The sequence below is a fragment of the Cricetulus griseus genome, chromosome 2, assembly GCF_003668045.3.
Source record: "Cricetulus griseus strain 17A/GY chromosome 2, alternate assembly CriGri-PICRH-1.0, whole genome shotgun sequence".
NCBI lineage: Eukaryota > Metazoa > Chordata > Mammalia > Rodentia > Cricetidae > Cricetulus > Cricetulus griseus.
This window is the reverse complement of record NC_048595.1, coordinates 288,512,922-288,540,153: the sequence shown is the minus strand read 5'-3', so window position 1 is coordinate 288,540,153 and position 27,232 is coordinate 288,512,922. Positions and strand designations below refer to the sequence as shown.

The 27,232-nt window shown below is 42.4% G+C and overlaps 1 protein-coding gene across 1 annotated transcript in view; it reads right to left on the bottom strand.

Annotated features, from left to right (window-relative positions):
• Slc22a3 (solute carrier family 22 member 3) overlaps positions 1-27,232 on the bottom strand; it is an 87,670-nt gene that overhangs the window by 40,878 nt on the left and 19,560 nt on the right. The window contains exon 2 of the mRNA XM_027401098.2: positions 4,903-5,006. Coding sequence (XP_027256899.1) covers positions 4,903-5,006 — 104 coding nt within the window. The remainder of the gene's footprint in view (positions 1-4,902; positions 5,007-27,232) is intronic.

Here is a 27,232-nt window from a genome sequence, read left to right as displayed (position 1 = left end):
TTTAGGGTTCCTAACTTTTTCTTTTTAGTGTGGAGTAATATTCCACTGTTCTGGATATAATCTGTTCATTCACTGACTGAAAAATATATTAGCTGCCCCAAATGCTGGCAACTGTGCATAAATCTGCTGCATGGTCCACAGGAGAGCCTACATGTGGATGAACACTTTCCAGCCTAATTGGGTAAATACCAATACTGTAATTTCTAGTCCTGTGCATTTAGTTTTCTGAGAAAGTGACAAGCTGGCTTCCCCTCTGCTGTGCCATTATGTGTCTTACCAGCAACAAAAAGCAGTTTCTGTGTTTCCACACATGATAATATATTATCCTTAATTTATTTAGTTTCAAAATTGCTAAGTGTATGGGTGTTTTGTCTGTGTTAGGAGCCATTACAAGCTGTGCGCATGCGCACTAGGTAACTTTGTAACTTTCCAGCCTTGGTCTCCGCCCCTCCCGTGACGTCATATGGTCCGATCAGCTGACGTCATATGGTCCGACGAGCTTCAGCCAGTCAGAGAGTAACAGTCTGAGGCGGCGGTTGCCAGCCTATATAAGGGAGGGGTTTTTGGGTGTTCGGAGTCTCTGCTCTGTAAGCTGATGCTCTCTCTCTCAAGACGCATTAAAGCTTTACTGCAGAAAGATCCTGATTGTGTCCCTGCGTCGTTTTTGCTGGCGAGACGGTTAGCTCGGGACAGTCTGCATGTAGCTCTGGACCATGTGTGTACAATGCCTACAGAGGCCAGAACAGGGCATCGGATCCCTTAGAACAGGAGTTACAGACAGTTGTGAGTTGCCATGTGGGTGGTGGGAATTGAACCTGGGTCCTCTGGAAGAGCAGCCAATGTTCTTAACCATTGAGCCACACTTCTCCGTCCTTTATCCTGTGTTTTTGTACCTGTGTTTATGAAAGCCAAAGGCAATGAGATTTTATTTTCTTTTAATATGTTCATCTGATTTAGGCAGTAAGATAATGATGATGCCACAGAATATGTTAGGGAGTATTTCTTTGCCTTTATCTTCTGAAAGAATTGGAGACAACCATGAAAAATTTATTGCCTACATGGTAAAATTTACCTGGCCCAAATCTGAACCTGGTAATTCCTGTTTTGGAAGGTTATTCATTATTGATTCAATTTATTTAATAGACACAGGCCTATTAAAATAATTCACTTTTTATATGAGTTTAGGTAAGTCGTGTCTTTCAAAGAACAGGCCCACTTGATCTCAGTTGTCAAATCTGGGGCCATAGAATCATTTACATTGCTTCTTCATTATGCTTTTAAAGCTATGGGATTTGAAACCATTTTCAAGCCATAATTAATGTGAGTCCTATGTTTTGTTCTCTTAGTTACCTTGTCTAAAAGCTTATTAGATTTGGGGGCTTTCCAAAGAACCAGCCTTTAGCTATTAATTTTCTGTACTTACTGTTTTCAATATCTTTGTTTTCTTTTTGTTCCAGTTTGTACCATTAACTTTCTTCTGTTCATTTAGGATTTAATTTGGCCATCTTGGTTGTTGTTATCTCACATATGAACTCAGATTGTGGGTTTTAGATAACTCTTATGTTCTAATAAATATATTAATGCTATAACTTCCCTTCTGAATTGTTTTTGCTACATTCACAATATGATGGATTGTTTTATCTTCACTGTGTTTAAAATATTTAAAATTTCTCTTGAGATTTCTTCTCTGTTACCAGAAATATGGATGCTTAATTTCCAAGTATTTTGGGGGTTTCCAGTTTCTTGTTACAGAGTTATTGTTTAGTTTCTTGGAGACAAAAGATTAAGTGTGGCATGACTTTCTCGTCCTTTAATTTTGTTTAAATGTATTTTTTGGCTCAGAACATAACTTTATTAATGTCTTTCATGTACTTAAGAAGAACCTGTATTTTGCTGTTGCTGGATGGAATGGTCTGTAGATGTCCAATATAACCAGTCGATTGATGGTATTGTTGAATTCAGTTACATCTTGATTGCAATATTCTGTTGGTTGGACTTTTACACTTCAGAAAGAAAGTATTAGAGTTTCCAACTACAATGAGGGATTTATCTGTTTCTCCATGTGCTTCCATCCTGTATTTTCAAACTCTGTTGTTAGGCACATATATGTTAAAGATTGTTGTGTCTTGTTGAATGATTATAACTAATCCCAAGTTTCCCTTGTGAAGTTTGTCCTTCGTAGTATTAATGCAATGAGTTCTACTTTGTTTTGGTTATTCTTAGTGTAGTATATGTTTCTGCACTCGTTTACACTTCACTGTGTGCATCTTTATATTTAAAGTGAGTTATTTGTAGGCAACATATTGTTGAGTCTTCTTCTGATGCACTCTGAAAACTTTTGTTTTGTTGTGACTGAGTGTTGGGCCAGGTATAAGCTTGGGTAATAGAGTTCTTGTCTGGAATACATGAAACCCTATATTGGACATGGTGGTATGTGTCTGCAACCTAGCACTTCTACTAGGATAGACATAGGACAATCAGAAGTTCAATGTCATCCTTGACTAAATAGCAGTCAAGGCTAACCTGGACTATATGAGACCCTGTATCAGGGGTAGGGAGGACCCTCACTGAAGCTAGAGTCTGTCAAGTCATCTAGGCTGGCTGGCTAGCAAGTGTCTCTGTCCCTGCCCTCCTGCACTGGAGTTACAGGTGTGCACCCTCATGCTCAGCTTTGATGTGAGTACTGGGGATCCAAGAGTCCCTGTGTTTGTACAGCAAGCACTTCCCCCACTGAGCCATCTCCCTAACCACCAAACCTTGTCTTCTAATAAACCCATTAACGGCATTTTTGTTTCACAGTGTTTGATCTCTGGCATTTCTTTTTGATTCTTAGAATTTCCAACATTGTTTGCATGGTCCATTTTTTTTCCCCACTGCACTGTATCTATTAATCACTTACCATATTAAACATAGTTTGAAATTTGTCTGGTTTGACAGCTCTGCCATCCTTTCCATGCCCATGTCTGGCTCTGATGTGTGCAAGCTGTGGGTTTGTCTGCTGGCATTGCATGGTTTTCTTTCATTTGCCTCTTAGGATGCCTTGTGCCTAAACTTTGTTTATTTAGCCTGTGGACAATGACATTGAGGACATGTCCCTTTTTCTGTTTTACTTTAATTGGGACATGGTGGTTAGAATTAGACTAGTTGGTGAGTAGAATGGGCTGAACTTCTGTATTTTGCTCCTTCCACATGGAAGGCTAGCACTGCCTTGAGATAGGTATATCTCATCCCTCGGATCTGACATTCATAATTCTGCAGCCTAGGTTCTAATTAAACAGGCTTGGTTTTTGTGTTTTGTGGTGTGTGTGTGTGTGTGTGTGTGTGTGTGTGTGTGTGTGTGTACTCGTGTGCATGCATTTAAAAGCTCACACATGTGCACATGTGTGCAAATGTGTGTGAGTGTGCAGGTGCACAAACATGTGCGTTTTCTGGGAGCAGGCCTTCTTGTGAACAGAAGCATGGAGGGGTTTCTCTTGATAGTCACCATGAAAACCTGGTAGACTTACAAGAGGTAGAGATCACAAACATGGGGCTGGAGAGATGGCTCATCAGTTACAGTCCTCACTGTCCTTCCTGAGGACCTGGACTCAATTCCCAGCACCCACACCAAGATTCACAACACCTGTAACCACAGTTCCAGGGAACCTGATGACCAGGTCTCCCTGGATTTTCCTTTTTCTCTCCCCTCCTCCCTTTCCTCTACAACTGATCTATCTTTAGCCATATCCTAGGGTTTTTCCAGTCTCAGAGTGGTTCACACACTAAGCTTCCAACACTTTAGCAATTCAGGTCAGGTTTTCATTACCCAGCAGCCTCTGCTCCAGTAAATTCAAGTTACTTGTATCTGCCTAGCTTTCCAATTTGGGGAGCAGCTGCTTGCCCTGTGACCTCACAGCTGGGCAGAGTTGCTGACTTTGCAGCTTGCTCAATTTCATACTTGTCAAGTCTGAGGGTGATGGAAGCTTGAAAGTCCCTATCTAGATTCTTAACTCACTCCGCCTCATTCTGTCTTCCCATGGCATGGGTATATGCCTATTGAAATGCCTCTCAGATTGTAAATCACAGGCACACAGGAAGGGAAGACACCTAACTGTGGTCAATGCTGATAGGAGGCAGGGTTACTTATAGCTTCTCCTCTCAAATCAGCTACCAGGGAAGACCCTCAGCTCCTGACTACAGCTTAGGTCCTCTACTATGTGGAGTTATTTAAGAGATATGTTTATTGATCATACAGGATAAAATATGTAAGTAAAAGCCAATAAAAACTAAAGTTACAGTAAAAAATAGCTGGCTTGATGCTGAATGCCTGCAGTTCCATAACTCAGGAGACAGAGGCAGGGTGACTGTGAGCGCTAATCTCATCTAATATGCATAGTGAGACCCTATCTAAAATCAAGAAGACAAAACCAGAAAGAGAAACCAAACATAAATAAAAATGTGAAAAATGCAATCCAAACTGTTGCCATTGAGGAAAGAAATGAAATGTACTTGAAAATCCCTTAACAATGTTGAGAAAAATTCTTATCAATACAAGTTGTAGAATAAAATACAAAAAAAATTAAAAAGTGAAAAACTCGGAGTGGCTGACTAAATTAACCAAATCCCAACCACTGGATTGTTTTGAGTACCCTAAATCCACCCCTCACCTGTCTGTCTCCTGAGCCATGGCATCACTGCCCTGGGACCAGTGTTTTCCCTGGGACACATTCAGACACACAGGGCACCTTTTCTACCAAGGAACAGGGAGAGGAAGTTTGAAAAGGAAAGAATTATTCAAACCAAGCAAGTGTGGATATCCTGGGCAGTGGAACAAAAAACTGAATGTAGTTAATAGAAAGCATTCTCCTCCCCATACATGTAGCGTGTTATAGTGAAGCAGCCAGTTAGCCTACCGGTACCTACCTGTCTGCTGCATAGCCCAAGGTGAATGCCCCAGCCAGGAAGCCAAGGTTCAGGATGGCTTGGGTGAGGTCCAACATCCAGGCATTGACACAGACAAGGTCAAACTGGGGAAACAAAGAAGAACACATGAAGATACCTGGGGAGGTTCATCTTCAAAACACTCTCTAATATAAGTCAACAAGAGTTTTGCTTATATATGCCTCGTGTAAAATATGAGGATGTATCACAGGCATGTATATACATTGATCTATGCAAAGGGGTGAATTCCTAGTATACTATGAATGCTGACACTTTAAAATAATGTTAGGTCAATCTGTAGTGAGTGACTATGGCATGTCAATGCCATGGCAACCACCTGTTATCACCTAGCATGATGAGCTTGGTAATTTCACTTGCAGTGAGCTATACAGAAACTGCATTTAATTCTCAAAATCATTCTGTGACACTCTGACCCTGATACATTAAAGGAAGGATTCTGTTATTAACTCAAGCTCTCGGAGGTATCATTCCAATTTTATGATCATGTGTGTGATTATCAGAATAATTGCCCACTGGCATTAGACATGTATCAAACACATCTAGAGAAATGTGCAAAGAAATTCAGAAAGCAAACAGATTGCTACCAGAAAATCCAACATTTTGCTTTAGAAGAGTACCAAGCAGCATCAAATATAAAAACCTGCACAGCAAGATTTGTTTCCAACTGCTGATCTTTAAATAGCTGGGTTAGGAAGAAGAGACAGGCCTGGCCAGCACCCAGCACCCGGCAGGATGAATGAGTTTCCTCAGCTCCTTTCATGTTGTATGAGCTTAAATGTCCCAAATTGTCTTTAAACCCATGGAATTCTTTAATATAAAAAGGCTTCTCCTCTTTGTTCCTCCATAAGAGCAACAATCAGAAAGAAATTTTATGCCCTGTATTTATATAGGATTAATTGAAGACAGATACCTATTAGCACTTTCTAAAAAGCTTGGAAAGCCATCTGGGCAGATGGTTCCTGCTCTTCTGAGCATTCCAAACACCAGGGACCAAAGGCAGATGTTGCATTTCTCAGTGGCTTTGCCACTGTGGAGCTGCTGGGGTTTAGGGGTACAAGATCAGAGGGAAGGGTTCTGCTTCTACTCCTATCCTGGCTATGACAGTGGTGACCGGTAGCTGGTGTCTAGAGGTGTTTGTCATTCAGAGCTTGCAGCACTGACCTAGCCACATGTGGGCAAAGGGATGACCCCATTGGGACTGACATGGGGATGTCAAAGTTGTCATCAGACTGGGCAGGGCTGACTACCAAGACTGCAGAGCCTACATTCCCTTTCTACTTTTTTCAGTCCTCTAAATCTGTGGGCTACATAACTTATTTTCTATATAAGCACCAAATTTCAGGGATGTTGTCCTACTAACAACAACAGAGGATGAAAAAAAGTGATAAGTGGAGCCATTCCAAATGGTTCTGAGCCTGAAGGTTAAAACCATCAAACTCTTCATCATTGTGAACATCAATGGTGGCTTCAGCTTCACATCAGACGGGGTGTGCCCCTACTGTGTGTGGCACAAACCAAAGCAATCACACATCAATTTCCAAAGCGAGTTCCATTTTAAATCAACAGCAGGACACTAAAACAGAGCCCTGATGAAAATATAATAAAGAAGAAAACATTTTGGGTTGGAACTCTAGTTCTTATGGTCACAATAATCACATTTTAAAAAATAAGTAACCCAGGCTGGCCTTGGACTCATGATCCTCCTGCCTCCACCTCCTTCAGCAAATCCTCCTGGGGTGTACCACCACAACTGGTCAACAAAGTTTTGGGTGTTTATTTTGTTGTTTTTTCAAGATGGAGTTTCTCTGTGCTGCCCTGGCTGTCCTGCAACTCACTCTGTAGACCAGGCTGGCCTCGAAATTAGAGATCTGCCTGCTTATGCCTCTCATGTGCTGGGATTAAAGGTGTGCACCACCACCACCCAGCAATGAACACATTTTAAAATAAGATCCAGTGGCACTATTTGGAGATCATTTAATAATAGCAAGTTAATGCTTTCCTTATATAAGATATGAACCATTATGATAAGCTGCAGGTATAAAAATGAATCACAGGTATTCTAGCTAACTGGGAGTTGGTGACCTTGGTGCTAAGCATCTGAGACTGGGAAGGAACATCATTGGTGTTCAAAATATACTTTCTGTCTTTGTGAACATGGTTGGAAAGCCAGGGTCAATTTATGGGAAGCAAAAATGCACCAACTGAGATCTAAATGGAGTATCTAAATGGGGGAGATTTAGAAAAATGACTGGCAGGAGCAGAAGGAGTCGCTTACACCAAGCTGGATTTATATTAGAATAAATGGCAATGAGGGGTGCTTGAGGCAGGAGAGGTACAGGCAGCAAGGTGGGCATTGAGGAGGGTCTGTGCACACACGGGGCTCTGCAGGTCAGTGCTGAGCCCAAAGCGCACCTTGCCCCACTTGCAGCTGGAAGTGCCTGTGGTAATTGCCCAACACCAGTGACAAAACTCAGTGTGAAAAGGCACATTAAGGGATAGAGGCTCTTAGAACCTGCTGTACCCAGAGCCCTTCTCTGGAGTTCATCATAGGCATGGTCAATGCATTATTAACAAAATAAATTAGAAATGATATGGAGAGACTTCTCAAACACATGGCTTTTTGTCTGAACTTGTGATACTGGGAGAAATCTAAGTACTAGCCCTGTTTGATGACATTCATGCCCTGGGGTAGGCTAACAAGAGCCTCCTCCCCCCATCACAGAGGACACATCACCCATCCCTCGTTTTATTCCTTATCAGTGAAGACATGCAGCTACTTATTTTGATGTGTTTGTAATTTCTCTATTAGGGCTCTATAGATGAAAAGTTCTCAATTCCTGCAGGGGCTCAGGGCAGGGAAGTGATGGTTCTGGGGTTAGATGACCTTGGCTCTGCCCTTGTTTCCACATTTGCTTCCTCTGGTGAGTTTTGTTGAGCTTTAAGCCCTATTGTGTGCTGAGGAGGCGAGATGCACAGAGAGAGTTCAGTCTAGTGTCTGAGACAGGAAAATCACTTGGTAAATGATGCTAACTACATCATGACCAGTGTGACACACAACACTGATATAAATAATGTAACTGATGGTTTTACAAAGTAGCTTTTGACACCGGATGTGCCCTAGAATTATCTGGATTAACAGAAAAAGATGCATGAGCCACATACAGGCCAGCTACACCAGAATCTAGCCCAGGGTGTACTAGATGTGTAGAAGCTACCAACTGTGGAAGGTGATTCAGGGGACAATTAGCTTGAGCATATTTTACTGCATTGATAGTATCTGCCCTCAAACGTCATGTCAAATGACCGTCTCTGGGAATAGTCTGCAGATGCAACTAATTATGTGAAGTAACACTAGGTCATGGCGGCCCCTAATCCAGGCAAGTTGTCCTTTTAAACAATAATAACAATATAGAAGTCTAGCAGCCAGGAGAGCTTCGGACTGAGGAAACCCACAGGAGAGAGGCTGGGAATGAAGCCTTTGTGGAGGCTGCAGACAGGGAACTCTGGACATTCCTTCAGGGACCCAATGGCCCCGCACACCTGCAGACACAGCAAAGCTCTGTGCACCCATAGAAACAATAGTGCCAACAATGTGGCCCTGCACACCTTCACAAATAATCATGGCCCTATAGACACCCTGAGTTTGGACTTTTAGCGATCTAGGAGGTGGTTTTTTTTTTTTGTTTGTTTGTTTGTTTGTTTGTAAATCATTAGGCCAGTGCAAATTTCAGCCTGTCTTCTCCATTCCTTTTTCTGGGAAAGAAGATGCCCTTTCCCTCCATTAGTGAGGCCCAAGGGGTTGGGAGAAGAAAGGGGGAAAGGAAAGAAGAGACTATAAGAGGAAATGTTGTGGTACTGAAGGTGTCCCTGGCTTTATTCCAGTCACAGGAGACAGAAGACAAACACTCTTGTTCTTGTCTCCTCTGGCCCTCGTTACCACCAAGGCCTCTTATCCTGACCCAGTGGTCCAGCCTGTCCTGTGGTGGGGCTGGGTGAACAATCCAGTGCCCAGTAAAGGAAAAACACCCACACTTGACTGGCTCGAGGAGACTCTGGATCCCTTCCAGTACTGCAAGCAGGGATCAGCTGCCCCAGCGGCTGCTCAAAGGAAGGCTTACAGTACCACCTGAAAGTGTGCACTGCCCAGATGGAGGACAGCAAACAGCAGGCAGAGCAGCTGCTCTAAACCCAATAGACTCCATGGGATGCTTGCGAGCTACGACAGGGTGCTCTGTGCAGTGCAGTCATCTCCTGGACCCCCATCTCCTGGGAGAGCAGGGATGCTGCTCTACATGGCTGTACAGCATGGTCCTCAGGGTCTGGGAACCCACAGGAAGTGCACCCACATTCCCATCCCTCTGTGCTCTTCCCCTCACCTCATCCCTCCCCCTAGGTGGCACTCCTTGTGACAAGGCACCCTTGCTTCTTCATCTGCTGTCCAGGCCAGGGAAGTCAGGGGAAGACTTGACAAGGTTTATTAGAGGTCTGAGGCAAAGTCTCAGGCAGCAAAGCACTGGCAAGTGTGAGGACCTGAATTTGGATCTCCAGATCCCAGGCAAAAAGCTGGGCATGGGGCACATGTTTGTGAATCCAGGGATGTCAGGGATGGGGGAATAGAGGCAGAGACAGGAAGACCTCTGGAGCTCTCTGCCATGCTACCCTTGCCTATGTGATGAAGCTGCAGGTCAGTGAGAGACCGTGTTTCAAACAAAAGGTGGAATAAGACATGACCTCCACATGCATGTGTATATAAACACATGGTGTGCATACATGTGCATGCACACACACACACACACACACACACACACACACACACACACACACACACAATTTTATTAGAATAAGGATAAGGTTTAATGATAACCACACTTAGAGTGCCTGAAAAACAGCATTGGCTGGAAGGACAGTATGAGAACAGAGCTGCAAACATCCTGTGGCACCATGCCAATCCGTACTCATAGATCCTTCTCTTCTTTCATTCTTCTTCCTCAAGATCCCTCAGGGCTCACTGATGAAGAGGGGAAGGGCAGATCTTAGAAGAAAGAAAATACCTGGTGGGGTAAAGGAGAGAACGAGAAAGGCCAGAAAGCAGAAAGCAAACCAGAACCCTGTAGAAGGTGAGAATGAGAGAGAGGTCTTGCTCCCTTGCAGCATTGCAAGGATGGATTCTGTTCATGGAGGCAGCCACACGGAGAGACCCAGGTCTGCCCTGGCAGGCAGAGTGCAGAGCACAGTGGGCAGTGAGAACTTGCACATTTGTCTGAAGGGACCTGTTTGCTGCACACATTTAGAAATATACAATGACAGTTAACCTTCACTGTCACCTCAATTGGATTTAGAGTCACCCCGGAGACACACCGACAGATGGATCTGTGATGGTATTTACTGAACAAATTAACCGAGAAGGGCAAGCCTGCCCTGAATATGAGCAGCGCCATCTCATGAGCTGGGGTCTCAAACTGAGTAAAGAGAAACAACAGAGAACCCTCACTGAGTACCAGCACTCCTGTCTCCCTGCTTCCCGAGCACAGATGCCATGGGACCAGGGTGCAAATTCACCAGCTGCCTCACACTCCCCTCACCATGCCTTCCCAGCCAGGATGGACTCTCCCTTCTCAAACTGTGAGCCAAAGTGAGTCCCTCCCCTGCTGTTTCCTGTCAGACATTTATCTCAGCAAAGAGAAAACTAAGTAATATGACGTCCTAAAAAATAAAGAGGGCCTGCAAGATGGCTCAGTGGGTAGCAGCACTTGCTGCACCAGCCGGATGGCCTGAGTTGGATCCTCAGAACCCAGGTAAAGGAGAACGGAAAGGACCAGATCCATAGCATTGTCCCATCACCTCCACACACGTTCCTTGATATGAGTGCAACCCCCCCCCCGCCAAGGAAAAGAAGAAATTAAAATTTTCTAATTAAAAAAATAATATTAGCTCTCAATACCCAAGGGTGGTCACAGAGTCCATGAATTTCTAGGGTTCTCTCTGATTCAATTTCCAGATAAAAGCCCCAACCAACATAATGACAAAAATCCTGGAAAGCAGGAAAGGGGTCTCACCCCTGGATCAACAGCTCTTGGAAGTTTTATCAGAAAGTAGGACATGTGTGAGCAGAGCCAGAGGAGACACTGTCCCACTGCCACCTCACCTGTGTGACATGAGGACCCACTGGGGAACTGAGCACGGGGTTCCTCCACTCCTTGTCCCTGCTCCCTTCACTGTCAACCCTGGACTGCCTGGCTGCTGTGCTGTGTGTGCTGGGGAGGGAGTGACAGCCTGTTGCTGAGCACCTGGTGGGGAGGCCATCCTCCTCCTTAGCTGCCATGTACAGCCACATCAGACTCTACAAGGAAAAGCTGTGGAAACTCCTGAACTCACAGCCATCTCATGATGGTGACATGGAAGCCAGAAACAATGACAGTAATTTAGAGCTAAGAACTTAAGTGGCACTATGTGTCCTTGCAAACACCAGAAACACAATATCTTTCTGTAAATACCAGTAGAACTAGAAATGGGCCTGGAAGGAAGTCAGCGACTCAGAAGACCAGACCCATTGAATCCCTTGGAGATGACTGAAAAGGAGTTATTGCAAAAAGTGAAAAGTACCCCCCAAACTATTTTAACACTGGACATGGAAGTACACACCTGTATTCACTGTACCCAGGAGGCTGAAGCAGTCAAATCACAAGATCAAAGCCATCTTAGGCTAAATAGTAAGTTCCAAAACAGCCTTGGGTACATATTGAGAACCTGTCTCAAAGAAACAAAGCAAAACACACAACAACAACCCCAAATAAAAATATCTGTATTAATATATTCAGTGTGCTCTAAGGTCTTATTTCCTGTGTGTGTGTGTGGGGAGTCTCATTTATGATTGACTAAATTGGTGATCAGTCAAAGGTTTGTTAGAAATTTATATTTCAATATAGGGGCTTGTCTAAGGAATTGTACCTGCTAATATCCTGTTGGTCTACCAGCTAATTTTCTATTATCTGCCACCTAATTTCCTGTTTGTCTACCAGCTAATTTCCTGTTGGTCTGCCAGCTAACTTCTTGTTAGTTTGCCAGCTAATTTTTCCTGTTGGTCTATCAGCTACTTTCCTGTTAGTCTGCCAACTAACTTCCTGTTGATCTACCAGCTAATTTCCTGTTGGTCTATCAGCTAATTTCCTGTTGGTCTATCAGCTAATTTCCTGCTGGTCTATCAGCTAATTTCCTGTTGGCCCACCAATTTGTGGTTCTGTTCTAGTACCTCTAACTCAAACCTTCAGGTTTCTGACCATATATTGTGCATGTGCTAGGAGAATGTACTCTATCAATCTAAATAAAAATTTCCTTTTTTTCTAAGACAAGTCAATTTGGAAAAATATGCATACTTTGGCTTTTGTAAAATAACACCTACATGATAATACTGCCCTGTTCCATACTTTAAAATCACCATGAAATATACTTTCAGGCTACAGAATCTTAAAAAGGAATGGTTTGTGTTTTAAAGAAAGCAGAATAGTTCCTGCAGTTTTGCACACATATGTTGAGGATTTTAACTTGTCTTGATTTCATGGGACTCATAAGAATTAAGTGTTATTGTCACTAGGGTGGTGACAGGACTCTGGAGGTAAGATCTTTCCAGAACTCTCTTTGCTTCTAATGCCAATACATTATATTAAGTAGGGTTTGGTTTCATCATCCCAGATTGGTGGGCAAATTATGGCTATTTTTGGTAATAAAGGATCTATTATTCTTTATAGTTGTAAAATGTGTAACTTAGGAAAAAATAAATGAATAAATTCACATTAAAGCATTTTTTAAAGCCCAACTAATTTGTATCCTAAAGGCTTATGTGTAGACTCTCAATAACTCGTCTTAGGGTTTGAGACAATATATTCCATTTAACTCTCTTTAACACAGTGTTAATTTAAAACTAAACACAATATTCACTAATGTTTTTACCAATATTCACAGTCTGGGAGGTCACTATCACCTTGAGTAGTGGAGAGGAGCTGGCTTCTGTGGTGCCTAGTTCTACTGTATCCTCAAGTACACAAAGTTCAAGATCAAGGTACCTAGGTCTCCTGATATGCTTCAACACACACACACACACACACACACACACACACACACACACACACACACACACAAACACACACACTGGGAGAAAGGGGGCCCACAGGAGCTGTATTCATTAGATCCTAGAGAATCCATCTAAGACAGCAGCTCTACCTGGATCTTCAGGAGGAGTGACAGTTATGAGACTTTTCCTGGGGGCATGTGGACATAAGTCTGTTCACTCAGATGAGGTACGGATGACAGACCTTATGGCAGAAGTTATCTACACAAGTCTAGCAGGTGAACCAGTGAGTTTATTGAGGCTATGATAGAAATCAGAGGCACCCTGATGAGATCTAAGCTGGCTCTCACTTTTACAGAAGAGCCATGCTCTTACACTCATCAAAGCTCTTCCCAGAATACCTTGACACATCCTCCAAGTCTTATGGCACAGCACTGTTCACCACCTCAACTTCACCAGGCATATGCACTGTGTTCACATCCCTTTTCCCTTTCTGGGTTCCCACTGTTGCTTCTCTCTGTCTGCAACACCAGCTTTCCATCTCTTCTCAAATCACTGCTCAGGGTCTTGGTAAAGCATGGTCACTGGGGTGGAGACCCTCACCTAGCCTTTGCAGGTATTTATGCCATTTATCTCTGATGATAAACACTCATCCTGAACAATCTACCACACATCCTGAATTTTCCAGAAAAGTCACAATTCTATAATTTTACTTTTGACTAAATAAACTTTTTACTTCTAAAAACATGTCTGTGATTTTTTTCAATTCAAAACGTTAGGTTTATGACAACCATTCTGCACCAATGGATTAAAGACCTGGAAAAATAAATACTTTTTACAATGCATTGACTGTAATTTTTTGTAAGTATATACAAATTAGATGAAAACAACAGGACTTGTAATTATCTCTTATAGTTCCACTCATTTGTAGTCTTTGAGGTTTTTGTCTATGCATACTCCATTACTGCTTATAAAATCTGAATATGATTTATGAACTTTTCCTGCATATCATTGGCATAAATGAACATACATGATTCCTAGTCTTAAACCAATCCTTTATTTTGGATAAAGATGACGTGGCTTCTTACACACAGTAATCAGAAGCATCAAGACTCTTATTTTATAAATATGACTCTAAGTATCTAAGAATTTGGAAGTATAGTCAAGTCATAGCAAGCAAAAAAGTATTGGGTAAAAAAACCTTTTAATTTCAATAAAATCATTTTGTTGTTTTGTACACTTTACAATCCAAATTCTTCTAAAACAATATTTAAAATACTATGTAGCATAACTTGATAGTTTATGTCAATTTCCCTCATGTAAAACCTTCTACAATAAATACTCCTTACCATATTCCACAGAGGGTCATGTTTTTTTCACCACAAAAATTCTAACCACAGTTAGTTTTTTTTTTTTTTTAAGATATAAGATCTGTCTACATCCTATATCTAGATTAGCCTTAATTAATCACAGGGATGACAAGTTGTTTTTTAGAATTGAGTTTTTAAAATCCCCTTATGAAGCAATCTCTCAGAATAACCCCCGAAGAATGAAGAGCTATAAAATCTTTAAAAACAGGGGCTGGAGAGCTGGCTTAGTGGTTAAGAGCACTGCTGATCTTTCAGAGGACCCAGTTCAATTCCCAGAACTTACATGGCAACTCAAAACTGTCTGTAGTTCCAGTTCTGTGGGTTATAACATCATCACACAGACCACCAATGCACATAAAAATAAAAATATACAAATTATTGAATAGCACTTAGAAAAAGAGCACTAATTGTTCTTACAGAGGACCAGTGTTCAATTCTCAGCACCCACATATCATATCACAACTGTCTATAATTCCTGTTCCAGGGGCTCTAATACCTTTTCTGCCCCCCATGGGCACCAGGCAGGCACATGGTACACAGACACAGATGCAAGCAAAACACTCATAACATAACATAAATAAATCTTAAACAAAAACTAAAAGATGATACCATAAACCTGGCCATGAACCCATGGCTGGGGCAGTCATGGGCCCTATAGAAAATCCTGTTGTTACTGGTTTAGCTAAGTGAGCTCACACACACCTCTAAACACCTATATGTGTTCAGTTCTCAGCCTCCCCCAGAGAAGCTTTTTTTTTTTTTTTTTTTTTTTTTTTTTTTTTTTTCAGTAGACAGTGGTTAAAACAGAGACTTGTGGTTGGTCAAGTTGCAGAGAAGTGACTGTGGAGTCCTTGGATCTCAATAGGACATCTATACTACTCTTTACATATGTGAAAGACTCAGGGGACACGAGGAAGAGGGAACAGAAAAAATGTTAGAGCTGGGGGTATGGTCTGAGAAACAGTCTCTTCTGGACAGGACACAGCCATTCCACCCAGGAACTCACTGCAGCTGTGGTCACCTGTGTTGCAATTTTAAAAAGCAGCTGGAGAGAGAAAGACACTATGTGACAGAGTTCAAGCAGAGGGGGTTTTTACTAAGGGAAAAGGATCTTAAAAGGGGAAAAGGGGAAGGGGAGACCAGCCTCTCTGGGACAGGACAGAGTAGTGAGAGAGAGAAAAGAGGTGGGGGTGGGGAGAGAGATAGAGAAAGAGAGACAGGGAGAGAGGGAGAGAGAGAGAGAGGGAGGGAGGAGGGAGTGAGAGAGAGAGAGAGAGGGATGGAGGGAGAGGGAGAAAGAGGGAAGATGGGAGGTGGGCAGGGCCCTTTCAAAAGGGAACATAGTGAATAGACACAGGTGGCAGCCGCTGAGGCATAGCCTGTGAGAACTCCAAAGGCAGACCAGTACAAATGCCTAAATACTAACAACCTGCACATGACCTGCATGCATTGGCCCTGTCAAACTGTCAACACTTCATGATCAGACAGGACAAGGTTCACAAGACTCCATCCATCCATCCCTGAGGGACTATCGAGGGACTTACCTAATTTAAGCATTTGTTTAGTGGCTGCCTCGGTCTAGATGTGTAATGACAGTGGCAAGTTATTACAACAAAGTGATTTTCTTTACTTTTAAGACTGTCTGATCTTTTCTATCTGTCCCCTCCCCTGCCTCCAGACGAGGGTGTAATACAGAGTTTGCTGTAAGTGCTGGGGGATGCTTCCACATTCAGACTCATGCTCTTAGAAATCTGTTGCATGAAGAGCCAAGGAGCTCCCACCTACGGCACTGAGAATGGCTCCCGGGCTGTAGAATGAGACCAGATGTATCTACTAGATTTCATTTCTGTCTTTCAAAACTATCAGCCACTTCTCTGCTTGGAAAGCACAGTTGTCAATGATTTGCATAATTCTGTCTGAAGCTGGGGGTAATTCGTGCCTTTTAAAGTTTGCCGAGGGTCACATTTACTAATGAGAACATACCCTTAGACATCGGCAGCCAAGCCGATGACACCATCACCAGAAAAATACTACTTTTCCAGATGTGAAAACTAGCCTCCAGAGTCAAAATCTTTGGTCTTTTCTTGGTTTAACAGGTGTGTGTGTGTGTGTGTGTGTGTGTGTGTGTGTGTGTGTGTGTGTGTGTGTGTGTGTGTGTTAACTTCATAGAACATATTTGACATGAATGTTGAGTAGTAGTATTCCAAGTCCACTCACTCAGTTTTTACTTTGACACATTCTACATCAAATTAATGATGTACTTAGTCCTGCAGCCTAGTGATTTCCTCTTCTGTGAGCACAAGGGTGTGTTTGATACAAATGAAAGGGTCCTTACGTCACTGAGGTGACCACTATTACAAATCATAAAGTGGAGAATTGGAGAAGAAACACGACATTATACAAGAGCCTCTTCCTTGTAATTAGAATCACTTAACAGATGACCACAGGGTTAAAAACTGTCCCCTGGCTCAAAGAAAAAAATCTTTAAGCCATTCTTCATTGTTCTTAGCAGACCCTGTGGACAGCTCCTCCTCCTTGTGTCTTGTGTTCAGTTTGCCTTTGTTTATTGTTCTTATGGTGGTTTGCACCTGCGATCAAGAGAAAGTAGGATGGACAACAGATTTGTTTTCATAACATTTCCAGTGGGTCTCAATCAGGAAAATATTTCATCTCAGGACAGCTTCAAGGACACCCAGGCGAGCCAGAGACAATAGGATTGTTGAGTGAGCTCTACTCAGTGGTCACAGCTTTGCAAACACCATCCTGCTTAAATTTGAGTAGACAGTGCAAGCTCTTAACAGTCCCCCATGTAGGAAGACATTATTTGTAGCACCTGAGGTCACTCGGCAGTGTCTTTCCTTTCCTTAGGATACCCCAAAACATCCTTGTTCAGGTGTAAGCATGTTAAGGAAGGCTCCATCTTTTCCAACTTGCATGTGGGTTCTGCCAAACCCTAGGGCAAAGTTGACTTAAGCACCCAGCCTTTCCAGGGCTTGTCATAGGCCTTGTAGTCACATGGGACCTGTGACCAATAGTTCACACAAGGTTCTAGATGGAGAATATTTGACTCATAAAGCATTTCACACATGAATTGCTTTCATTGTGATGCCTTGGAGCTATTGAAACAAACAAGAAGAAAAACCCTGCTTAGCCTTCTCGGAACCCTGGGTTGGATGCTTAGAACTGCCAATATGGGGACATAAACACCAAGAACCGCACATGTACTTCATGCTGGCCCTGTGTTGTCAGAGTTTGCTCTCCCAACACACAATTATTAAGACAGCAGGACTCAGCCAGCCTGCAGCCTTCAGCAAGTAAGCTTTCACTGTGCACATTCAAGTGTTTAGGTGGATAAGCACACAGGATACCCTGTGCAATGGTGTGCATCCAACTTAAAATTCAGCTATCGGTGACTTCTTGCCCTATTGGATGGAAAGATGGTTTGCTCATTCACCCATCCATCCATCCATCCATCCATCCATCCATCCATCCATCCATGCATGCATCCATCCATTCAAAAGATTCATAAATTGCTCCAGGAAGGAAGACATACTACTATACTCCCAGAAGGGGTCTAGACTGGACTTGGCTTCTGGTTAAGTATTAGGGATGTGGAATTTGTGATAGGATACAAAGTTGGGTGTGTTTAAATGCAGTAAGAGAATCACAGACTGTTTCAAGCACAGAGGAGAGAAAGGTGAGCCCTGCTGGGAGGCACGGGTCAGGGCAGGCCTTTGCAAGCAGCATTTAAGATCCAGGGACACAGCTTTCATTACATGTCACCCATACTGGGCTGGGCTTGGTGATGCAACTGCCCTTGAGTCACCCATGTTCCTGTAGGTAGTTCCTCTGAGCTCATTGGTTCTCCAAGCAAGACTTGAGTAGAGCTGTTCCTTTATTCTGTCTTTGAGGGTCTGTCTGGGAGGATAGACTTTTGTTCATGTCTCCTCAGGAAGCCATGCAGCACTGTGGTAATATAAGCCTACATTGGTGTCAAAATATGATATTTTTCAGACTGATAAATGAGATAAAATCTTAATAATCATCTAGAAAATATTAGCATCCTGCCATGGTGTTATTTATATGAGTTTTAGAAGTGCTAATAAATTTTGTTCTGGTCTAGGAGGTTACAGTAAGCACAGGCATTTCGAGATAACTTACTGTCGCATTATGTCAGGTTCTGTGATTTCAGCAGCCATTCATAAATAGAGGGTTACCAGAAAGATGGAAAGCAACAGAAAAATGAAATCTTCTAAAGAGAAGCCCAGAGAACATCTATATTCCAAGTGCGAGCTCAGAAAACATTGCAGTGTCAGAAACAATTAAATGCATAATAGTTACCAAAAATTCCTTCTACATCTTACTAATAGGATCTTATTTGCAGATTCTCTTTAGATTCTGGATGGTTCCTAGAAGCCTTCCTGGGCACCAGTCAAGAGAAGCATGGCCAGTGGTACCTGCCGTGTAAGTGTGGTTGGTAGAGTGTTTGTGAAGGAGGCATGTTGAAGAGCACAAGATGGGTGGGGAGTGAAATGGGTTGCTGAATGCACTTTCCTGGTGACCCACAGTGTCCCCTGGAGCATGGCTCTCACTCCTTTCTCTAGGGAGACCAGGGGTAAGGAAGGGTGTGCACTGGAAATGGTTGATGCTCTGGAGGAGGCCACACTGGCTGAAGAGAGAGTAGAAGGTTGAGTTGGGTGTGAGAAGACATGTAGGACAGAGAGCAGGTCACCTTCAGCGGTAAAGATGACGATACTGACTCGTGGAAGCAGGGGCAGCCTCTTCCTCCAAAGAGTCAGGTGCCACTCATGAGCCAGAAAAAACAAAAAGGCTATGTCTAGGGCCTTATCTGCATGGGTGGTACCTGATTGGCTGGGGTTATTAGGCAAATAAGGTTTAAAAAAGGCAAGAACCAATCAGGAGAGAGCTGGTCAGCCCCAGAAGGGAAAGCATGTCTGCTCCCAAAGTTCCCCACCAGACAGCTCTTTTTCACTTTTTTCAAATGCTACCACAGGGGAACAGTGCTCAGGCTGGCAGTACAGCCACTGGAGTCTTGTGATCCCTGGCTGATAATGCTGGCTCTAGTCATTACCAGGGTCTCATCTACCCCTCTCAGGCCAGAGCACAGCTGAAAAGACATGGCCTCCACAAGTGGCTCTTCTGACACTTCTGTTGATTGGTTGCAGAAGATACAGGGAGCTGGGATAGTGAAGAAACTAAATACCACAGGCTCCCTACTTCCTCCAGGAAGTGGACAGTGAGGAGTCTACTCAGACTGGTGGGATTTCGGGGGCATTGCTAATTCACAGAGAACAGAGACTAGAGAACCAGGAGGAGAGGAGAGCTGCATGTGGAGTCAGGTGACCAGGCATCCAGGAACCTGTTAACAGATGAGGACAGACTGATAGCTGAGGGGCTCTGTAGAGGGAGGAAGCCTACAGAGACCTTGCAGGATGGGAACCTGAAGAATGGAGCTTGGCTTTTGGCTGGGGAGGAATGAAGGAAGAAGAGAACCTGGGATATTGCATCAGGTTGGGAGAGAGAGAGGTTGGCAGTATCTGTGAACACTGGAAATCTAGGTGCTGAGGCACAGGGAGAAGCCTGGGCCTCCTGTTCACTGTGGTGTCTCAGAGCCTCTACCATGCCAGACACCCTGGCCTCTCTGTATCCTCTACCTGAGTGAACTGACTGGTGACTCCTCAAGGATGTATGGTTCAATGCATGGCCTCTAGGTTGACAGGGAGGCTACTGCAGATAGAGTTCCAAACACTGAGCAGTAACTTGGCCTGGTAGGCAGAGAGTCCTCTGTTAACAAAGGAGACATCAATTGCATTCAGACTCCACACAGGGAGAAGAGCCCAGTGCCCCATCTGAGGTGTAGGATGCTCACCCAACAAACTCTCAAGGTATACATCTGCAACACAAGGGCAAACACTACCGTGGAGAACCACTTAGCCAGCCAGTCATTGTCACAGGGAGAGCTGGTTATCTGAAGCAATCGTCCCTCTAGGCTAGTGGTACAAGTGTCAACAGACCTGTGGTGTCAGCCATAGTCATCCAGAAGGCTGTTACCAGATCTAAGGATTCTCAACTCCCACCCAGACCTGCTCAGTCACAATGTTCTAGGGAAGCCCCCAGGTGAACCTGAGTCCAGCTATCACTGTGAGGGCAGGCAAACTGGGACAGAACTGGGATGTGAGAGACCACCCTGAAGGAAAACCAGTTCTTGAGCTGTCCTGTTTTAGGAAAGCCACCCAATGTGGTGATATTTGTTTGTAAACAAACAAATAAAGCTTGCCTGAAGAGATTGGGTCAGACAGCCTGATACAGAGAGAATGCTGGGAGGAAGAAGGGTGGAGACACAGGAGTCACCAGCAGATGCAGGGAGAAGCAAGAAGGGCATGCTGTACTGAGAAAAGGTACTAAAACCACGACAAAGCATAGATAAGAAATATGGGTTGAGAGTCATCTGAGGCAAGCGACCTGCATGCTGGACCCAGTTTGATGGTGGCAGGTTCCGAACACTGAACACCCAGAGGCAGCCCGGCTTCCATCCACCTGCCATGGTAGGCCAGGGGCTGTTTCAGGCTTCTGCTCATCGTCTCTGCTCAGAGTCATCTGACACAAGCGACTTGCATGCCATGCGGAGTTCGGCAGCGGGATCCAACACCCCGAGGCCCGGTGACATCTCTGCCTCCAACTGCCGGCCAGGTGGGTCCCGGCACACCCGAACACTGCCAACACCCGGGTAACAGTGACACCTCAATCCATGAGAAGAAGACAGACATCAGAGAATTGGAGCTGTTTACATCCACCAGAAGGGAACCTTGGTCCCATACCCACCAGAGAGGAAGAGACACCTGCTATACCCACCAGAAGAAAGGATGAGAAGAGGACAAGGTAAAAGGACATCCAACAACAGAAAACCCATATGACACCACCGGAGACTAGGAACCATACATCAGTAAGACCTCAACATCACGATGCAGATGAACCAGAAGAGAATGACCTTAAAAAACATCTTCAGGAAAATGATAGAGGACCTCAAAGAGGACATAAGAAAATCCCCTAAAGAAATTGAAGACAAAACAAACAAAAAATTACAAGAAACAGTTCAAGACCTAAAAACTGAAATAGAGACAATAAAGAAAGAGACAATCTGAGGGAATGCTGGAAATAGAAAAGCTGGATAAATGATCAGGAACTAGAGATGTAAGTGTAACCAACAGAATACAAGAGATGGAAGAGAGAATCTCAGGAGTTGAAGACACACTAGTGGAAATAGATTCATCAACCAAAGAAAATCTTAAGTCCAACAAATCCCTAACACAAAATATCCAGGAAATAAGGGATACCATGAAAAGACCAAACCTAAGAATAATAGGTATAGAAGAAGGTGAAGAAATCCAACTCAAAGGCACAGAAAACATATTCAACAAAATCATAGAAGAAAACTTTCCCAACCTAAAGAAAGACATGCCAATGAAAATACAAGAAGCCTACAGAACACCAAATAGACTGAACCAAAAAAAAAAGGTCACCTCGCCACATAATAATCAAAACACCAAGCATACACAATAAAGAGAAATTATTAAGAGCAGCAAAGGAAAAAGGTCAAGTAACCTATAAAGGCAAACCTATCAGAATCACACCTGACTTTTCCTTGGAAACTCTGAAAGCCAAAAGGTCCTGGATTGATATTCTACCTACTCTAAGAGACCATGGAAGCCAGCCCAGACTACTATACCCAGCAAAACTTTCAATCATTATAGATGGAGGAAAAAAAGATATTCCATGACAAAACCAGACTCAAACAATACAAATCCACCAATCCAGCCCTACAGAAAGTACTGGAAGGTAAACTGCAACCCAGGGAAGTTAACTACAACCAGAAAAACATAGGCAATAGATAATCCCTACTTACCAACAGTCAAAAGAAAAAAGGGATAGAATCCCACACATAATCTTGCCACCATCACCAAATCAAAAACAAACAAGAATGAACAATAATCAATGGTTATTAATATCCATCAACATTAATGGTCTTAACTCCCCTATAAAAAGACACAGATTAGCAGAATGGAAAAGAAGACAGAATCCTTCCTTCTGCTGCATACAAGAAACTCACCTCAACCTCAAAGACAGACAGTACCTAAGAATTAAAGGTTGGGGAAAGATCTTCCAATCAAATGGACCCAAGAAACAAGCGGGGGTAGCAATCCTAATATCCAATAAATTGGACTTTAAACTAAAATCAGTCAAAAGAGATGAAGAAGATCATTTCCACTCATCACAGGAGAAATCCATCAGGATGAAGTCTCAATTCTGAACATTTATTCCCAAATACAAAGTCATCCACGTTTGTAAAAGGAACTTTACTAAAACTCAAATCACACATAAAACCACACACACTTATAGTGGGAGATTTCAACACCCCACTCTCACCACTGGACAGGAACACCAGACAGAAACTTAACAAAGAAACAAAAGAACTAATAGAAGTTATGGCGCAATTGGACTTAACAGATATCTATAGAACATTCCACCCAAATACAAAACAATTTACATTCTTCTCAGCGCCACATGGAACCTTCTCTAAAATCGACCACATACTTGGCAGCATAGCAAACCTTAACAAGTACAAAAAATTTGAAATAACCCCCTGTGTCTTATCAGACCACTATGCTTTAAAATTAGAATTCAACAACAAGAGCTACAGAAAACCTACAAACTCATGGAAATTAAGTAACACCCAATTGCAAAATTCATGGGTCCAGGAAGAAATAAAAAAAAGAAATTAAAGATTTCCTAGAATTCAATGAGAATGCAGATACAACATATCCAAACCTATGGGATACTCTGAAAGCAGTGCTAAGAGGAAAGTTCATAGCGCTAAATGCTCACATGAAGAAACAGGTGAATAATCACACTAGAGAATTAACAGCACAACTGAAAGCTTTAGAAAACAAAGAAGCCAATACACCCCAGAGGAGCAGATGCCAGGAAATAATCAAATTGAGGGCTGAAATCAATAAAATGGAAACTAGGAGAACAATACAAAGAATCAATATAACAAAGAGTTGGTTCTTCGAGAAAATCAACAAGATAGACAAACCTTTATCCAAACTTACCAAACAACAAAGAGTGAACATGCAAATTAATAAAATCAGGAATGAAAAGGGTCATAACAACAGAAACAGAGGAAATCCAGAGAATCATCAGGTCATACTTTGAAAACCTATATTCCTCAAAATTTGAAAATTTAAAGGAAATGGACAATTTTCTGGACAGATTTCACTTTCCAAAATTAAATCAAGAACAGATAAGCAACTTAAGTAGACCTATAACCTCTAATGAAATTGAAGCAGACATTAGAAGTCTCCCAAGCAAAAAAAAAAAAAAAGCCCAGGGCCAGATGGCTTCAGTGCAAAATTCTACCAGAAATTCAAAGTACAGCTAATACCAATTCTCCTCAAAGTATTCCACACAATAGAAGCAGAAGGGTCATTACCAAACTCTTTTTATGAGGCCACAATAACCTTGATACCCAAGCCACACAAAGACACAACTAAGAAAGAGAACTACAGACCAATATCCCTCATGAACATTGATGCAAAAATTCTCAATAAAATATTGGCAAATCAAATCCAAGAGCACATCAGAGAAATCATCCATCCTGATCAAGTAGGCTTCATCCCAGGGATGCAAGGATGGTTCAACATACGAAAATCCATCAATGTAATCCACCATATAAACAGACTGAGGAAAAAAATCACATGATCATCTCACTAGATGCTGAAAAAGCCTTTGACAAAATCCAACATCCCTTCATGATAAAGGTCCTGGAGAAATCAGGGATAACAGGAACATCCCTCAACATAATAAAAGCAATATACAGCAAGCCAACAGCCAACATCAGATTAAATGGAGAGAAACTCAATGCAATTCCTCTAAAATCAGGTACAAGACAAGGCCGTCCACTCTCTCCATACCTCTTCAATATTGTCCTTGAAGTTCTAGCTAGAGCAATAAGACAACAAAAGGAGATCAAGGGAATACAAATCGGAAAGGAAGAAGTCAAACTCTCACTATTTGCAGATGATATGATAGTCTACATAAGTGACCCGAAAAACTCTACCAGGGAACTCCTACAGCTGATAAACACCTTCAGCAAAGTGGCAGGATACAAGATTAACTAAAAAAAATCTGTAGCCCTACTATATACGGATGACACATTGGTGGAGAAAGAAATCAGAGAAGCATCACCCTTTTCAGTTGCCACAAACAACATAAAATACCTTGGAGTAACACTAACCAAAAAAATGGAAGACTTGTACCGTAAGAATTTTGTGTCTCTAAAGAAAGAAATTAAAGAAGATACCAGAAAATGGAAAGATCTCCCGTGCTCTTGGATAGGCAGGATCAACATAGTAAAAATGTTAATCTTGCCAAAAGCAATCTACAGATTCAATGCAATCCCCATCAAAATCCCAACACATTTCTTCACTGACCTTGAAAGAACAATTCTCAATTTTATATGGAAAAACAAAAGACCCATGATAGCCAAAACAACCCTGTACAATAGAGGAACTTCTGGAGGCATCACCATCCCTAACTTTAAGCTCTATTACAGACCTATTGTCCTGAAAACTTGGTATTAGCACAAAAATAGACAGGTAGACCAATGGATTAGAGTTGAAAACCCTGCAATTAATCCACACACCTACAAACAACTGATTTTTGACAAACAATCCAAATATATACGCTGGAACAATGAGAACATCTTCAACAAATGGTGCTGGCATAACTGGATGCAAACATGTAGAAGACTGCAGTTAGACCCAAGCCTATCACATGTACAAAACTTAAGTCAAAATGGATCAAAGACCTCAACATAAACCCAGCCACACTGAACCTACTAGAAGATAAAGTTGGAAATACCCTTGAATTAATCGGTACAGGAGACTGCTTCCTGAATATTACACCAGTAGCACAGACACTGAGATTAACAATTAATAAATGGGACCTCCTGAAACTGAGAAGCTTCTGTAAGGCAAAGGACATAGTCAGCAAGACAAAACGACAGCCCACAGACTGGGAAAAGATATTCACCAACCCCACATCTGACAGAGGGCTGATCTCCAAAATATACAAAGAACTCAAGAAGCTAGTCTCCAAAACACCAAACAATCCAATTAAAAATGGGGTACAGAACTAAATAGACAATTCTCAATAGAGGATTCTAAAATGGCTGAAAGACACATAAGAAAGTGTTCAACATCCTTAGCCATCAGGGAAATGAAAAATCAAAACAACTCTGAGATACCATCTTACTCCTGTCAGAATGGCTAAAATCAAAAATACCAATGACAGTTTATGCTGGAGAGGATGCGGAGAAAGAGGAACACTCCTCCACTGCTGGTGGGAGTGCCAACTTGTACAGCCACTTTGGAAATCAGTATGGCAACTCCTCAAGAAAATGGGAATGAGTCTACCACAAGATCCAGTAATTCCACTCCTAGGCATATACCCAAAAGAAGCACATTCATACAACAAGGACATCTGTTCAACCATGTTCATAGCAGCATTATTTGTAATAGCCAGAAACTGGAAGCAGCCTAGATGCCCCTAGAAACCATTCTGAACGAGGTAACCCAATCACAAAAAGACAAACATGATATGTACTCCTCATATGTGGACCTGCTTTATGATACATAGTAGTGACTGTGCTTTATCAGAGCTGTTTTTAATGATGTTGCTCAGAATGGTTTCCTTTAATTGATGATTGAGAAGCTAATTTAAAAAGAAATGGTGCCAAGTACCACAAGAGTAACAGAACTGTGATGTTTTTCCGGGATTTTGTTTTTTACTTTTTTTTTTTTTTTAATGGAGAGTTCTGGATGTCTCTACAATTTTGTTCAAATGACTGCAGAACCTGGAAAAGCTGTTGCTGCTATTGATGCATAACATACTGCCATTATTGGTCTTTTTATATAAATATAAATATATATATACATATATAATTTGAATTTTTGGAAACTTTAGTTGTGCTGTCAACTTTGGAAAAAAGTATCCCAGTTTACCATCTTGAGTTGGCATTGTGCAAAAATTAATAGCCATATTGGTCTAAAATGTTGAACTTAATTTTTTCCATTTGTACAGGGGTAACACACTGTATTAAATATGTAAGGTCTTAAAAAAAAGAAGGGATTTTGAGAGTCCATCCCTTGTGAAGGGATGCTCTCTTGACCTGGACACATGGGGAAGGGCCTAGGCCTGGCCCAGGATGATGTGGTAGACTTTGGGGAGCCCCTTTTGAGGGCCTTACCCTGCTTGGGGAGTGGAGGGGGATGGCTAGGGGCAGGTGGGATGTTGGGGGGGAGGAGAGGGAGAGGGAGAAGGGATTGACATGTGAAGCAAGCTTGTTCCTAATTTGAACTAATAAAATAAAATAAAATAAAATAAAGAAATATGGGTTGATTTAAATGTAAGAGTTAGCTAGTAACAAGCCTGAGCTATTGGCCAAACATTTATAATTAATACAAGCCTCAGTGTGGTTACTTAGGAGTGGCTGGCGGGAAAGAAATGTCCACCAGCAGTTTCTTTCCTCTTATTCTTTTTGCTTTGTTGTTGTGGGTTATGAGACAAGATCTCCTATAACAAGGCTGACTTTCAGCTCCTAATCTTCTTGCCTTAGCCTCCTGAAGGATGAGACTATAAGTGTGAGCTTTGTTTGCCAATGTTTTTGCCATTTCTCCCAGATCATCACAAAACCTCCCACAAAAGATCGTTCTTGGGTTCCCACAGCCAGGAACCCTGAACTCTTGGCCACTTAGTAGCCTCAGTGATGAGCTAC